Genomic DNA, 17653 nt, shown 5'->3' on the forward strand with positions numbered 1-17653 from the left:
CCTTTTTTCAAAACTTGGCATATGAATTTTGGAGGATCAAAGCGACTCCTAGAGATTGTAGAATTGATTTTATCATGTTTGGATGAGTTAAAAGAGAATTTATTTTACTTGTAGAATTGATTACATTTGAAGCTAAAATTTATAGCTTTTAACTTATACAATTGATTAATGCTTCAAATTTTTTGTTAAATTCACTTTCATATAAATCACTTTACATTTAATGTCGCACTTATCGATAATCAATTTTACAAAATCAACTCACTTAATAAATATTTATTGAGTTAATTTGAAATTTTTGACACGTATAAAACTATAAATATTTATATAATTTCATTTGGGGATAAATCATATTCTCACATTTTTTTTAAGGATATTCTCACATTTAGTGTGAAGATTTCTTACTCTTTTATTACACTTCGAGAAAATTCTAATAGGAATTTTTTCATCTCCAATTAACTAGTAATATTCTATTATTTTCGAATAAAATTGTAATTTCTCTTCTACCCAAAACATGTTAAAGAAGATTTAATTCATTTTACACCCTGATTTTTAAGATTGAAATTACTTTATGAAATCTCTAAATATTTGATATAAACTAATATGAGAATCATTTTTTTTTTATATAAAAAATCCATATATTCCCTATATTCGAGTCTATATTATCCTATGAGAAAAGAAAATACTTTTTATAGTAATATTACATATATCCCAAAATAATTGAGCCATTTGCAATAAAATATTGTCCCAGAATAACTGAGCTATTTCATTTTTTAATGCAATATTAATTACCTTTTTCAATTATACATTATAATTAATATTACTTTTATCATTTCTAAGTATCGGTGAAAGAGAGAAAAAAATTATTTTTGTCTCATTGTCAAGTATCGGTGCATTTACCATTATCCTAAATGAGACAAAAATAATTTTTTTCTGTCTTTCACCTATACACTTGTAACACCAAAGGCTGACGAGGACGGGAAGCGGTCGCCGGTGCATAAGGCACGACAATGAGTGACTCCCAACAACTTCTAGACAAACCAAATCACACCAGAATGAGAGGGATCTCGAGACCGTGCAGTTATGTGACTGCATGGTTGAAGGAAGTTAAGAATTGTCCAGTACTTCCTATATTAACAAATGCATATTCTTTTTGGTAGTCTATTCCACAAGAACTCTACAGTTAAGCGTGCATGAGTTGGTGTAATATTTGGATAGATGACTTACTAGGAAGTTTTATGGTAAGCGAGCGAGTGAGGACAAAACACGCTGAAAAGACTCGTGTTGGTTTGTAAGGTCCGTCGACAATGCTTAAAGTCGTCTGAGTGTTACAACATTTTTCTTAATATATGTGAAATAAACAAAAGACTCGTATATTATGGAAAGAAGGGAATAACACTTATGTAAAATATTATGTTAAATTGTTATGATTGTGAAAATTCTTAGACTCAGTCTCATATTTTTGCATCAAATACTCTATATAAAAAATTAATAATGATTCAATACACTCTCATTCTAAAGCATAAAAAAGGGAGAGAAGATCTATCAAACGTAACGTTTCCAAAGCTCAGTTAAAATTAAATTAATCGTACAAGATACACGTTTACGATATTTTATGATATGTCATAATTTTATATTTATGATTTTAGGCTATCTTGATAGTAATTAATAAATTTTATTAAATGATCAATATTGAATAAAACAACTTTTGACCATACTATAATTAATTCAAGGTGACAAGATCGTGAGAAACTACAACTACTTTTTTTTTTAACAAGTCAACAATGACTACTTTATTTTTTTGTTACATAATTAACACAACCACTTTGATGATGGTCGGAGTTTGAAAACTAAATTTTACATATATTATACATTATCTCTGTCAACTAAACTAATTTCACGAAAATTTAGTGGATTACTCTAAACTGAAAGTAATTTCATAAAAAAACAATTTTATTTCTTAAAGAAACCAGGATCACAGCACGTGTTAAAGGACGTGGCACCAGCCCACAGTTGATACAGTTGGCCAGTTGGGCGTTGGCAATTCGTTTCACAGTCACAAATACCAATTGTCACAAAAATCAAAGCAGAGCAATTTAAAAAAAACGCGTGTGTTTAGAGAGAGAGAGAGAGTATCATTTTCTTACCAAAAAAGAGAGAGAGAGAGAGAGAGAGAGAGCGTTGAAGCTATATATCGGCGGAGAGAGAGAGAGAGAGAGAGCGTTGAAGCTATATATTGGCGGCTCCTCTCTTTCTTCGTCAGGGAGATTCGGACGGAGATACCTACAGCATTTCCCTCCGACATGCCGTTATTCACCAATTCTTCCACCTGCTTCACCGCCGTTAACTCGTCGCATCGGAATTCAACGTTTCTCTCCAATTCACACAAAGCTACTACAACACCTCGCATTCTTCGCTTCCCTCAGGTCTCCATTCTCAACCTCTTCTTTTTTTCACTTCGATTATTTCTTTGCTTTAATGCAAGCAAATTTCTCATATATCCGATATCGATACTTACGTTACATCATAATCGCATTTATGCTACGCTTTGGCAATTTCAACTATGTCAGTTCTTGAATCAGTTTACGTGATCACGATGATGCTTGTTTTTCCCGTTCGAGGCTTTGAAATTTGTATTCTGTTACTGTTTCATTAGTCAGTTACAGTATTGTTAGAAGTTGCTACTTTGAACATCGCGAGTTATGCATTGATCTATTAGTTTCTTAATGTAGAATGAGGATTTCAACGTATCTCGATTTGATCTTAGTCACTCCAGAAGTGAAGTTAAAGATAGGACGATATCAATGGCGTTAGTACACGATACGGTTGGACATCAGGAAGATGTTGCTAGCTCTTCTAGCATTTTGGTAATCTTCATTGCTCATTACACTTTTATGATTCATTTATTTTAGTATGCTAATCACAAATTACTAAGAATTTAATTAGTATAATCTGTCACTACACAGTTATTTTACACGTGCATCCAATGATATGACGTAGCAACACATTATTGGATGCATTTGTAAAAGAATTTTACGCTAACTGACTATACTAATTAAATTAATCTTATTCTTTATTTTGAAGTTTTACAAATGATCATCCAATTTTGTCTATGTTTATTGCAACTGAGAACTTTTTTTGTTTATTTTTTATTTTTTTGTCTCAGGCATATGATTTGGTTCAAGGGGCACTTGTAAGTATTGTTTGTTTCTTGATTCTCTATTTTATCTTGCACAAATTTGTCTTCACTTTTCAGATGATTAATCTTCTCATTTTGTAGATGTATTATTTACATTTAGTTCATTGAGATTTGAGACGCAGGCTTGTGAGTGTTGTATTCATTTTTAAATTCATATCTTGTTTAGTTGTTCTTTGTTGACAATCGAAAAACGTCTACTCTTGTCGGCCTTCACGTCACTCATACCCTGCTAGTTTAGGATGAATTGAGATGTCTGATTTTAAACCGAGACAGTTCAGTGATATTAAATACTCAGATGTATACGATATATATTTGTTAAAATAAACTAAGTCATTAGTTGTTAAATATCATGTTCAAAAGGCTTCATAAATCATAACAAATAGGTTTGAAACTGTATGTGGAGATTGAGTTAAAAGTTTGTAAAATATAGATCTGGAACCGTATGAACATTTCAACAGACTAATATACGTCAATTATTTGGTATACAGGTGAAGTGGAGTTCTGTTATGGACAGATCTCTACCTGAAACACCAACAGCTGTCTTTCTGCACGGTATCCTTGGGTGTAGGAAAAACTGGGGTGAGTGCTACAGTTTGTGTATAAATATAATGTGCACGATTGTTGTGTTGCAGCAATGTATTCCACCTGATCAAACTTCTCTTCTGTGTGTTCTCAAAACTCACATAGAATTTTAGAATACCTTTGTTCTTGTTGGGAAGTCTGCAATATTAATAGTTACTATGTGATCAAGCATTTAAAAGTCTTTCTTTCCTAGTCAGGTGAAAATTGATCAACATTTTACTGATTTTATCGTTGGATTTTCAATGATGAAAATGGATCCGTGTTGCTGTTAAATCAAAAAGTTCAATTATTTTGGTTCTTATATTTCCAGTTCCAAATGCACGGTTCCACTTTTATACCATTTTAGTTCCAGTTCCAAATGCATGGTTCCACTTTTATACCATTTTAGTTTTACCGTCATTGTTGTTGTTGCATGGTTCCACTTTTATACCATTTTAGTTTTATTCTCATTGTTGTTGTTGTTGTTGTTAATGAAATATCTTTTTTCATTGCTGGTGTGGCCATTCATCTTTAATATTTGGAAGGGCCACATTGCGTTGAAATGCAATATTGAAGGATGACATTTGTGGTATTGAAATTATAGGGATTCAAGTGAAAAAAGGAGTTTATTAAAACTCAATAAGTTGATGCTTTTCTAGGATTCCTTATGGGCTAAAAGCACAACTTATTTTAAAGGATTTCCTTGTCAGTGGACATTCAACCCATTGGAGAGTTTGACCTTGGCTAATGGTTCTATCTCCAAGGTTTCATGTTTTACCGATGAAATATAATAACCGAAATTTAATTGATACACTCACTCACTTGATATGCCTCCTATATATGTGTGTGTGTGTGTGTGGATGTAAGGGGACAAAATGATATCCCCAAGTATCCGTGAGGTTTCCCAGCTGTGTTTGGTACCCACCAAGCCGATAATAATTTTATTTTTTACTGAATACCTGATGATGAGTGTTTGAACATGTTGAAAGCATTTATAAACCCGGCTTCCTTTATCAATGATGTTAAACCTTTAATTTTGTTTTTTCAATTTCTTCTTTTGTTGTAGTTCTCATTTGGTGCCAAATGTTTGGGTTAGACATTTTTGCATAGTTTGTCAAGAAAATTTAAATGGGACGAATAAGTTATTTGTTTTATAATTCATTGTTGAAAAAAATGATATTTCAGGTACTTTTGCAAAAAGATTGGCAAGAGAGTTTCCTATGTGGCAGGTATGTTTATGTACACTTTTGTGCCAAGTTTTGTTATATCTTACTTTCCATATACATACTATATGATTTTAGTATGCATTTAATTTTCATCTGCGAACACTCTAGAGATATTCACACTATTACTGAACCACGCATTTCCATGATTTTGAAAATTTAAAATACTTTATGAAGTGAAAACCTTAGTTGCAACAAAGATGATCACCTTCTTGTTTATTGATGATGGAATAAATATAATAAGTATGGATTGAATTATTAAACTCTACTATTAGGCAACATTTTCTTTTCCAGGCATCACAAATTATGATCTTCGGGATTGCAATGTAAGAACATTCTAGATGTAAATCAATCTGATTCCTGTTTGTTTCATGTGTTTGTATCGACAGTTTCTTTTAGTAGATTTGCGATGTCATGGCGATTCAGCGTCAATCAAGAAGAGAGATCCCCATACTGTTGCCTCTGCTGCTCTTGATGTTTTGAAACTGGTATGTGTTTTTAACATGTTTCACAAATCATATTTATATGGTGAGCGTGATATAGAATGGGGCAGGGGTCTATATGACTTTAATGTCATGCTCTCCTGGTTGAATTTAAACCTTGGTGGTTCTATGAATGAGATGGAACATCCAGTGCTCAACCATTTGAATGTCTTTCATGATTTATGGTCTATATCTAGACTGGGTGAATACCTCAATTATCTTTTGCTTGGCACTTCATTTCCCCTAATTTTTTTTTTGCAATAAACTATCCTTTCTTTGATGTGAAATGTGAAATGATGTCAACTATGAAAACAAGAATCCTTTGTATTTTCCATGTAATGGTTAATCAAACTTATTTGCTGCACTTAAAAGATTTAGTTAAAGAGATCTGATTAAATTTATATTGTTATGTACACATGTAAATTATTTTCCGTTTCTTGTAACGTCATTCTCTCTCTTGTTAGGTCCGGGAACTAAGAATAACACCTCGTGTGTTAGTTGGTCATAGTTTTGGGGGAAAAGGTTAGTTATTGTGTATTACTTTTTTCTTTTTTCAATGGATCTGTAAGTCATTTTTACTTACTTTGTTCTGTATGTTCAGTTGTTTTGAGCATGGTGGACCAAGCTGCAAAACCTCTTGCTAGACCGGTCAGAGTAAGCCCAAATTTAGTCGTTGTTTGCTTTTGCTGGACTGATTTTGGATGAACTTTAAACTGTTTTGATCTTTTTGTTAAAAATATGTGATTTAAGGGACAATTTTTCTCTCTTGCTATTTTAAATACTGTGCACTCTGCAAGGTTTAATAAGACTTTTAGGGTGATGGTATGCAGGATATAGGAAAAACGGCTTTCCTTAATCACCCTAGCACCTCATAATATATGCCTGAGAGTATATTGCCATTAATCATCTCAATACTTCAAAATACATGCCTGAGAAGTAGAAATGTAGGCAAAGGACAAAATAAACCAAATTCATGTCTGGTTACTGCATTGTGTGAGAATGAAGATAATAGTGTGTCCTTGCTGAGATAGTGTCAGAGGGTGATGTCGTCCAGGGTCGGTGCAGCTGGGACTGTGGTGGAAGCTTACAGCGTGTATACAAATTACTGGTTAAGTTTCAGTGTGTGGCAAGGTCTGAAAAGTATGACAGAATAGCCAGAAAAGGTGCCTGAAGAATATGGTGGCCGGAAGGAACCATGCTGTACACTCACTGATGTCTGGAAAATTGGCAGAGGATGCACATACGTGAGGCACGTGCTGACGTTGGATGTTATGCGACTGGGGGGGGTCATAAGATTATTCCAATTTGACGTCGTTTAATTCTGACCAGTGTTTTCAATAATGGGATATAGCGGTGTAGTGTGGCGGCCAAAATAATAGATGTTGCAGCTTCTACAGCGCCACACTTCAGAATGAGTTAAAAATGTTCAAAAAAGCCCTTAAAATTCTAAGCTGACATGCAATTATTATATTATTAAGCAGAAGTTATGTATTAGGCGGAAGTTATGCTGTTGACAATTATTTAATAAATAGGAAAATGGAAGGAAATGTCGGTAGGTATTTTATTTTGGGACCGGATATTGATTGGGAGAGACCAAACTCTTGAATTCTTAGAAGGGAGAGACTAAGAATCTCAAATTTCTTGGATAGGAAGCGTCTATCTTAATTTTCCTTTGTTTTCTTTCTTATAATTCTGTAAACTAGATTTCCTGCTGCAATCTAAATTCTGTCCAAAGTAACCAAAATTGTTCAATAAAAGTCAGTTATTTCCTTTATATTTTTTTATGATTGTTACCAGTCTATCAGATTATGAGTATACTTTATGTGTTCTTGTTTTCTATACTAGACCGTACTCTCACATTCCTATGCTATTTGAAGGCTTGGATTCTGGATGCAACTCCTGGAAAAGTTCGAGCAGGTGGAGATGGAGAGGACCACCCAGCGGAACTCATATCCCTATTAAGTACACTGCCAAAGGAGGTAGATATTTAGTTGATTCTTCCATTGTTTTTCTCACTTAACTTGTCTTTTTGAGTAAATGAATGTAATGATGATCTTAATTCTCAAAGTGTATTTGTTGGTTTTGCCCTGAATTCTTGTTTTTATTAGTTATTTCACAATTTCCTATTCTGTTAGTGCATTCAATTTGTAACTCATAGCATGGTATGTTTGAGTTATGTGAAATATATACTTTTAAAAAAGAGTGTAAAAATGGTGGCTTGCCAACCAAAGTATTGTAGGCTATGAATTTGCATATTAGGGAATTGTTAGAGATATGAGAATGAGGATAAGAGCGTGAGAAAGATTGTTCATAATGTTATATAACCCTTGTAGGGTTTTGCATATATCTAGCCATCTAGGACAAGTGGTAGTGTGGGAAGGTAGTTCTTAGATAAAGGAGATTGAGAGTTCCATAAACATTCGCATGCCTTTTTTATTTTTATTTTATTTTTATTTATATATATATATATATATATATATATATATATATATATATATATATATATATATATATATAGAATACTTGATCCATTTTCATCCATGGATGTAGGATGTTGAGCTGAACCATGTTAAATTGTGTACAATTTGTATGTGCAACCTTTTTCTATTATGTAGTACCCCCTTTGTCCCAAATTATAAGTCACTCTGGTAATTTCACACAAATTATGAGATGTATCTAATTTTGTATGGGAAAGGAAAATTATGAGTTATTTTACAAAATTATCCTTCATTAATGGTATGAGAAAGAGAAATTAAAAATGGAAGAAGAGAGTAATAGATAGTAAAGGGTATGGTAGGAAAAGAAACATTAATATTTCTTTGATATTCTAAAACGACTTATAATTTGGGACAAAATTCTATTTCAAAGTGACTTATAATTTGTGACAGACTTGAGTATTTATTATGACATCTGAAGAAGGGTGTTAGAATGTAAATAGGGTAGGTGTGGCTGTACTGTCTGTATATCATGTAAATATACCTTTTGTAGTGTACATTGATATCATTATATACCTTTTGTTTCTCTTATCTTTTAACATGATATTCAGAGCCCAGTTAGACAAATCTAGTGGACCCTTGGTGCATTGGTGAATTTCTTTCTCCCGTAAATTGTGTCTTATCTCCATTTTTCGGCGTCAGACCCATTTTTGGCCATCTGCCACTGTCATAGCCATCTGCCACTGTCAATTATTTTTTGATGAGTTATTAACTGAAACCTACGGCATTAGAACCACCTTCACCCTATCTACATGCTATCGAAATATCAGATCCATCTAACCATCTGTTCGTTCTCCGGTGCTACATTTATTGTCAGTGTTTTATCCCATTGTCCGCACAACCAGACATACATAACAAAACACCTTCTCTTGCAAGTTTATAAAAACAGAATGATGTTATGAACTCTGTCAACTGAAATCATGCATATAGAAATTAAATTTTACGCGCTCAATTTTTCTCTTTCTCCTATCTGTTATTACCGTCCCTTTTGTGAGCAAATTTTTATTGTTGTATGGTATTTTCCTTAAGGAAGGTCTCTTCAAAGAAGGATATTCTCAAAGCTCTTATTCAACAAGGATTTTCCAATGATGTAGCACAGGTACATAACAGAACCATCCCGTACTTTGATACTGACCATTTTTCAAATTGTGCATGTATATTGTTGCTTGGTTTTGTAGTATTTAAAACTCTATTGACAATTAGATTAGATACTGCACACATGATCTTGGTTCAATTATAATATTCAACAGGCCATGATGGGTGAAACTAAAGCCTAAAGTTAAGGAAAATATTTGATCATACCATCCCATTTAATCCCCTGCCCTTCAATGACAATCCATTTTTATCGGACATTTGGTCAATCTTCCTATGAAATGGCATTTTATGCTAAAATGCAACTATGAAAGTATAGAATGCATTGGAGTTTAGCTGGTAAACGTGCAGTGGAGTTGGAAAGCTCCCTTGTATTGCTGCCTTCGTTAGTTTAGTGCTCTTTAAATCCAAAGCTGGTCCATGTCATCTACAAAACAGATGTTCAGTACCAAAGCAAAAGCTATGGAAGTTTTTTTCTTGTTGAATAGTTTTGTCACAAGCCTAATTGGGGGGGTACTGTTACTGGATTTGGATGACATTATACACAATAAACTTGATGTAGAATGGATAAGGAGGTTTATCTTTAGTCTACAGTTTGCCAACAGTAAACTGACAGGTGGCTCTGAATGAGTGTAAATAGGTTTAATTGTAACTATAACTAACAAAATGACACAATCTTGTCAATCTGAGAACATAGGTCATTACAATTTACTGGCACAGCTAAAAAAGATGCTTTTAACAAATCTGTGACTCATGGAAATTCTCCATTACACAAGAGTCTACCATCCTAAAAAATTAATAGACAAAGTTGATGCAATAAAAAATAAAAAGGGAAATCCGGTGTAATAGAGCTCCCGCCATGGGAGTGTCTAGAGAAGGGTCAGACCCACTGACACTGTAGATCTATGGTAGACAGCTTTACTTTAACAGACCAGGATGCGGAAGGACCAACTGGTAGTTTGTTTTGCCCAACTAGGTTCCTCACTAGGCATTTTTAATAACTTCTACTTTTTTGATCAAATAATAATTTCTATTTTAATTGAACTGTTAACCATATTTCTTAAAATATTGAATGGCTAAGTTTATCACTGCAGTGAATCTAATGACTAAATCTTCTGAACCTGTACTTTTTTAAACCCAAGTTGTTAGTATTATTCAAACAAATAGCATTTAATTTAATCAAAATACTGATTCAAATGTTTTTACTTTTTTGAAACATTGGATTCAGATTTTAGACGTGCTACTATTTGAGGACGGAGTAAGACATACTTTGGAATTCTAAGTTAAAAACATAATTGGGTTTTACACAATTGACTGCATGATGAACTGACAAGTATTGAAAATTGGCATCAGGTGATAGCAGATGTTAGTTTTAGAAAAGTCTATCCTACTGTAGGACTAATCATTAAATGATGAACACAGATATTATATTCATGACTTGTCTTTGGTTTACCCTTCAGGAAAGTTATGATTATTTGTCGATCAGAATCGAATTCTGAGTTCTGACTTTGTCATACATGCAATAATCATTTCAGCAGATGCCTGATTAACTAAGTTATTAAAATATCTTAGAGCTTTGTTGCCTTGATGAATATGTTGGAGATTACAAATAAGAGAATTCACATTAAACCTAACAAATATAAATAGATGTTTATTTATTTAATTTATTTCTTATAAAGGAAGGGCCGGAGCCCAAAAGTAGAGTGTTCTTTTGTTTGGCAATTCATGTCTATAATTTTTTAATTTTTTCCCTCTTGTATTTCATGTAGTGGGTTGTGACCAACCTAAGACCTACCAGCTCTTCCAGTTCATGCTTTTCATGGGTGTTTGATCTCAAGGGGATATCAGAAATGTATCAATCCTATGAAGAAACAAATTTGTGGTACGCACTGTGATCTGTGATAACAACACTAGCTGTAATGTATTGGTTCATATCAACCTTCTCTAGTTGAGTAAAATAGGTTCCTGTCCTATGAAGCACGGACAGAGATACGGACACCAGACACGACACTGACACCTGTCCATGATTAATAATGCATATACTGATGCCAAGATTAACAATAAATGCAATCACTTTCAAATTTGAATTGCAATTTTTTACACTACAAGATTAATGTGGATCCTGTAATATCTTAGAACTCTGTTCACAGGAAAATTGTTGAAGATGTACCTCGTGGTGTGCATATAAACTTTTTGAAAGCAGAGAGAAGCCTACACAGATGGGCCCTCGAAGATCTTCAGCGAATCCATGTTGCGGAGGAGATTGCTTCTGAGGAAGGAGGTGGAGTTGAAATGCACGTCCTTGAAGACGCTGGCCACTGGGTATGATATATGGTTATTCTTTTAGAGTACGGTCCCCTTTTTCGCATGCCTTTCACCTTACATGGACCATTCTCATGATATCTTCTAAAACACTATCTAATAATGTGAGTAGCCACTAGCTCCATAATGTTGTAGATGTTAGGGAATAAGTGTGGCTAGGGGATGTTGGTTTTAATTATTTATTATGTACTCTTGGAATTTGGGTGCGACCTAACTCCCCACAAAACTGGCTAGTAAGGTATGGGTGTCCAAGCTCTGTAAGCATTACATTGGACCATATCTCTAGGCAATGTTGGACTAAACACAGCCCCTCACACCCAACTCTACGATGGTGTTGGAGGCTGCAACAATTGAAATGCTGCAATCAAGGCTAGGTGTGGATTATGGCAGAATTTCCAAAACATCCCCTAAATCCTAGGTGTGGATGATGCGGGAAGCCCAACAATGGATCTAGGATAGATTCTAATATCATCTTCGAATTTGAGTTTGGTCTTACTCAACCCCACAAACTGACTTGTGAGGTGAGAACTATCCAAACTTTATAAGCACTACTTTGGTCGTATCTCCAGGTGATGTGGGACTAAATGCAAGCCTTCAACACAAGGATGGTGCAAGAGGTCACAATGAAGGCAACCCACATACTGCCGCAACTAAGGCGGCTAGTGGAGGACCACAATTAATGCGGAATTCCCAACGTATACTTAAATCTAGTGCTGCTAGGTGCCCGTATAGCATCTTGAATGATACTAGTGATTTTTTTCTTTTGGAATTGATACTAGGACAATTTTGATATGGTGATATCTAAGGGTAATTTGACATACATCATATTGCATTTTCAACTGAAGTTATGTTAATCTTTTCGACTTCTAGGCCTGTTCTAAGGTATGTTATTACTAGTTCGTAATTTGTCACTTTCCCCGGTTGGTGAGAATTCTAAGATGATCAAAGACATTCAACAATTCAAGGTTTATGTTTGTTTGCTTGTGGCATTGACCTCCCTTGGGGCAAGATGAAAAGAAGTTTTGACAGCAAAAAAGGGCTTCTTTGCAGCCAATAATTTCCTAGCTGGCCTGAACAACATAAAATAAACTGAGTCTGAAACAAAACAAAGGGGTATTCCTCCCTTTGGCTTAGACGAGAATATACTTGACAGGAAAAAAAGACGTTCTACACTACTATATTGTCCAGATAGCCGACATAGCAGGAAAATAAACTGAAACAAAACTAAAATCAATATTCATGTCCTCTTTTTTTTTTTCTTTCTTTTTTGTCTCGTTGGATAAGATCTTCCAATTTTTGAAGGGGGAAACATATTTAGGACCGAGATTATCTGCAGTTGTGCAGCAGGTACACCTAAATATCGGTTGTGAAGTCAATGTAAAATTCACATTTGGTCGCACCGGTTGCATGGCAGCAAATGATCCGAGATGACATGTCATTGTTGGCCCACCAGGCTTATAAAACACTAACCGGCTTTTTCATCAAGGAGTTGGTTGTATATTGGCATAATTAGTTTATTAGTTCCTTTCATGATTGGTTAATCCTAGGCCAGATCTATTTGGTTTAATGTTGAAAAGCTCCGGACAAACATTGACTCTCAAGAAACTGTATGATGGTCTATTGGGAAAAACTCAAGTCCCACATTGGATCGATAGACTCTGGTACCATGTTGAAATTGGGCCTAACTCATCCTTACAAAACCGGCTTGTAAGGTGAGGAGGGCCTCCTCTTTATAAATTCTCATCAAGAGTCCTATCTATCCATTTTTTTTTTTGAATAGAAAATTGCAAAATATATTAATCACTAACCAAAAGAGAAAAGAGAATGTTTGAAAAGAAAACTGCTAATCTACATCTCCTGGTAGAGCTAATACATCGGAAGTCACCAACCTAAAATCCTAAAACCAAACATAACATAAAAAATATCAAAGAAGATATTAACAAAACTAGCGATATCTTCTTAATCGCTAATCCCTAACAACAGTTTAAAATTAAAAAAGGAAAACATGCAAGTTGAGTATAGTAGAGATGAGATCAACGAGCCGTCATCTTGTTGAACTCCTCAAAGTTAACGTTTCCACCACCGTCTACATCATCATTGCTTATCATTCTCTGGCAGTCACTAAGGGAGCACTTCTCTCGAAGTTTATTAAGAAAAATGTGCAGTTCTTTTGGAGAGATGAGACCGTCCTTGTCGAGGTCGTAAAGGTCAAAAGCATCACGAAGCTCGTCGTCTTTTCCGACAGCAGCAACAACAACATCATCCCATTGAAATTCAGTGAATTCTTTGAGATCAATGTAACTGTCGCCGTTCTGATCAATTTGTTCCATCATGCGTTTTACTTCATTAGATGTCGTTTTGGATCCAAGCGTTGAAAGCATTTCTTCCAGCTCTGAGACAGAGATCTTTCCGTCGTCGTTCTTGTCGAACTTGTTGAAGATGTTACGCACCTAGTCGTTCTTGGCGTAATTGCCGTTTTGGTTTCAAGAATATGAAAGCATTTCTTCCCCTCCTTCGCTTTCTAGTAAACACTACTACGTCGTGGAAGATAAGGTGTGTAACATCTTCAACATGTTGGACAAGAACGACGACAGAAAGATCTCTGTCTCAGAGCTGGAAGAAATGCTTTCAATGCATGGATCCAAAATGACATCTGGTGAAGTAAAACGCATGATGGAACAAATTGATCAGAACGGCGACGGTTACATTGATCTCAAAGAATTCACCGATTTCCACTACACTTATGCTGTTGCTGCCGGAAAAGACGATGAGCTACACGATGCTTTCGACCTTTACAACCTCGACAAGGACGGTCTCATCTCTCCAAATGAACTACACATCATTCTTAATAAACTTGGTGAGAAGTGCTCCCACAATGATTGTCAGAGAATGGTAAGCAACGTAAATGCTGACTGTGACAGAAACGTTAACTTTGAGGAATTCAAGAAGTCGATGGCTTGTTGATCTCATTCTTACTATACTCGACTCGTACGTTTTGGTTTTTTAATTTCAAATTGTTGGTAGGGTTTAGTGATTAATAAGATATAGCTAGTTTTGTTAATATTTTCTATGTTATGTTTGGTTTTAGGATTTTAGGTTAGTGACACTACCAGAAGTAGCAACACTACCAGAAGTAGATTAGTAGTTTTCTCTTCAAACATTCTTTGTTCTCTTCTGGTTCTTAGTTATTAATATATTTTGCAATTTTGTCTTAGAAAAAAAAAAGGATAGATAGGACTCTGGATAAGAGGAGGCACTCCTTACCTTATAGGCCGGTGGTTTTGTAAGGATGAGCTAGACCCTATTTCAACATGATATCAGAGCCTATCGATCAGGTCATGCACCAATGCTAGGTGTGAGGGGGTGTATTGGGAAAAACTCAAGTCTCATATTGGATAGATACGACTCTTGATAAGAGTTTATAAAGAGGACACACACCTTACAAGCTGGTTTTGTACGGATGGGTTAGGTCCAATTTCAACATGGTCCCTAAGTAATGAAGCATAAAGACTTAAAAGCTTTAGCTATGTCTTTTGTGCACACACACATATTGGTGCAAATTCTCTCTCCTGATTTGACTGAGGAGGGTATGCATGTATGAGGGAAACTTGCATGCTGATGAATGTTGATTTTATTGTAGTGATTCAGTTAGTAGTTAGATTCTTTCTGTGGAATTTGTTTCATGTGGATACATATTTAAGATGAAATGAGGATGAATCGTGTTTTCCAGAGCTTTCTTGTGACATTATTTAAAATAGGATTTACTTTTGTCTATAACAGGTACATGCTGATAACCCAGACGGACTCTTCAGGATACTGTCATCCTCTTTCCAAGGAAGCAGGACGTGACTTTACTAATTATGTAATTTCTATTTTGTTCTGGGTACAATTGCCATCACAGCTTGATATATAATCATAAATGTTAATTATTTTTTCCTTCCATTTTCTCGTTTTTTCTCCTGTTATGTTATAGCTTCTGTATATACTATTATTTTTTTGCTCTCTTCTTGTGCATCATATTTTGAGAGTACTCTATCAATTTAATCTCTCAAACACAAGTCAAGTAGTTGGTGCATCATGTCCTTGGTTTTTTTGAGCAGCGCATTCTTTCCAAGTACACACAAGCCCAGCCTTTAGGAATTGTTCAGTATGCATTCATAGTGTTGATTATTTGAACATAATGAATCTAACCTTTCGGAATTGTTTAGTATGCAGACATAAGTATTTTAAGTTTTAACATCATTAACCTAACCCAACATTTAGGAGTTGTTCTGTGTGCAGGCATCATGAACGAGTTGTATGTCGATCTTTCTAATAAGATTGAAATGGGTGAAATCTGTCCCTGCTTTTTAATTTCCTGAATGTATTGTCTTCTTTCTGCATATTGATATCTGTAAGAGTCTTCCATGCAATAATTTTTTGAAGAGAAATGTTGGCAATTTGTTCCCTTTTTGGGGCAAGTCTGTATTGTGGAATGGCGAGGATGGTATAACAAACCCCAGAAATTTAATTTTTTCCCCATTTGAAGTTGAATTTGAATGTTTCAAGAGTATCATATTCAATTCGTTCTAATTCTCCAATTTTGTTTCCCTTTATCTAATTTCTTGTACGGTTATATTCAATTCATTCAACATATGTTAAAGCAATTCCTTAATTGTACATGAAAAACGAAGACCAAATATATCTTGAGTTTTTAAAACACCCAGAATTTTGTACCAAAACTAAAATACTTAAGCAATCAAAGTTTATAAGAAAGAGAATATAAGAAGAGTAATAGTCTCGTGAGTAAATACGAGAAAGCTTAATTTGAGGGAAAGATGCTTCAAGTCAAAATCGAGACGATCTTATTCAAAAAGGACGCACAAATAAATTTACACCTATTTTTCTCTAATGACATTTTCAGAGTTTTAAGATCTGTATTTAGCACCGAACTAATTCGTCGTTTGTAGTGTCTGTATATATATTGGGATGTATCAAATGAGAGGAGTGGTTGGTTATTGTGAGAGTGAGAGGAGTAAATATAGACCTTTAGATCTAAATGAATAGTGCAGATTAAAAGATCCACTTAAAAGTTTCACGTGCCTTTTTTTTATGTTTCAACGCGTCTCCTTCTTCCTTTGCTTTCTCTCTCTCAAACGCTATTGTTCATTCTCGCTGATTCTCCCCTGTATTTCCTCACAACAAACTGGGATAATTGGATAATAAAAAGAACATTTGTCAATTAAGGACCACTTATTGTTTTCAATTCCAGATTAGATTTAAATTAACTTAGTAATAAGAAAGCCTGATTTTTTAATTAGTCGAACCTACATATCTTATTATAGTTATTTTTATGCTAAGATGTGATCATAGTTAAAGACCTTTTTGAAGCCAATTTTAATTTTCTGGTTTTGCTAGGTTAACGTATTCAGCTTAATTCTTTTTTGTAAGACAAAGAAAACGAAAGAAAAAAATAAGATACATAGATGGGTTTGTTTATTTTTCTCTTTCTTAAACGGGTTTGTTTGATCTTAAAACAATTTTCATCTCCAAAATTTCCATTAATTATATCAACTTTCTTGTTCCATCGTCAATTGCTTTCAGGAAAACTGCTATGGAGGAATATGAAGCGTGTATTTCCTTCTTTCTTCCATGGGATTGGATGTACGTGCGTGGGAGAAGTAATTAACAGGTCACTTGATATTTTAAGTGGATCTTTTAATCTACACCATTCATTTAGATCTAAAGGTCTATATTTACTCCTTTCACCCTCTCACAATAATCACTTCTCTCATTTTAATACACCCATATATATATATATATATATATGAGTCAGGATTCGTTGACACCAAATCTCAACCGTCTATTTTATTTGATCAAAGGCTCGCATTTTTTAATATGGTGTGTATCCTTTCCCCCAATTACATAATATTATTTTATTAAATCGTTGAAAAATTGTACTTGAAAACACCGGTGATACTCTTCTCTTTAGACAAATTGTTACCATATACCACACCCATTAGTATGATTTCTTGTCTGCGTCTCTATTCTCTCTTATTTAATTCAATGTATGGATTGCAACCGGAGAGGAAGGTAATGAAAACGATAGCAATTAGAGAAGGGAGTCATCCTAAGGAAATTGCAAATTGCGAATCTTCATAAAATAGAAATCTCAACATATATGGATTATAAACCCTAATTTTAATTTGGGGCTTTTTTGGTTTAATTTTCAATCTGTATATGAACGTGGTATTAGAATTGCTGTCGTGAATCCAGAAACCAGCCTTTGGCATATAATTGGAA

The 17653-nt window shown here is 34.4% G+C and overlaps 1 protein-coding gene across 2 annotated transcripts; it reads left to right on the forward strand.

Annotated features, from left to right (window-relative positions):
* Nucleotides 1-2029: 2029 nt before the first annotated feature.
* On the forward strand, nucleotides 2030-15449 carry LOC112422208 (putative esterase/lipase HI_0193). Of its 2 annotated transcripts, XM_039834458.1 has the most exons (14): nucleotides 2030-2129; nucleotides 2215-2423; nucleotides 2730-2864; nucleotides 3164-3190; nucleotides 3685-3775; nucleotides 4943-4986; nucleotides 5370-5468; nucleotides 5927-5984; nucleotides 6064-6116; nucleotides 7340-7441; nucleotides 8991-9056; nucleotides 10819-10931; nucleotides 11200-11371; nucleotides 15152-15449. In XM_039834458.1, exons 2-14 carry the CDS (start codon nucleotides 2301-2303, stop codon nucleotides 15218-15220), a joined length of 1152 nt encoding a protein of 383 aa, XP_039690392.1. In that variant the 5' UTR covers nucleotides 2030-2129; nucleotides 2215-2300; the 3' UTR covers nucleotides 15221-15449. The 2 variants fall into 2 exon arrangements, with proteins under 2 accessions (XP_039690392.1, XP_039690393.1); XM_039834459.1 differs by having other exon boundaries at nucleotides 2079-2423; nucleotides 6064-6110.
* The last annotated feature ends 2204 nt before the right edge of the window (nucleotides 15450-17653 follow it).

The sequence above is a fragment of the Medicago truncatula genome, chromosome 5 (genome assembly GCF_003473485.1).
Source record: "Medicago truncatula cultivar Jemalong A17 chromosome 5, MtrunA17r5.0-ANR, whole genome shotgun sequence".
In the NCBI taxonomy this organism is placed as follows: domain Eukaryota; kingdom Viridiplantae; phylum Streptophyta; class Magnoliopsida; order Fabales; family Fabaceae; genus Medicago; species Medicago truncatula.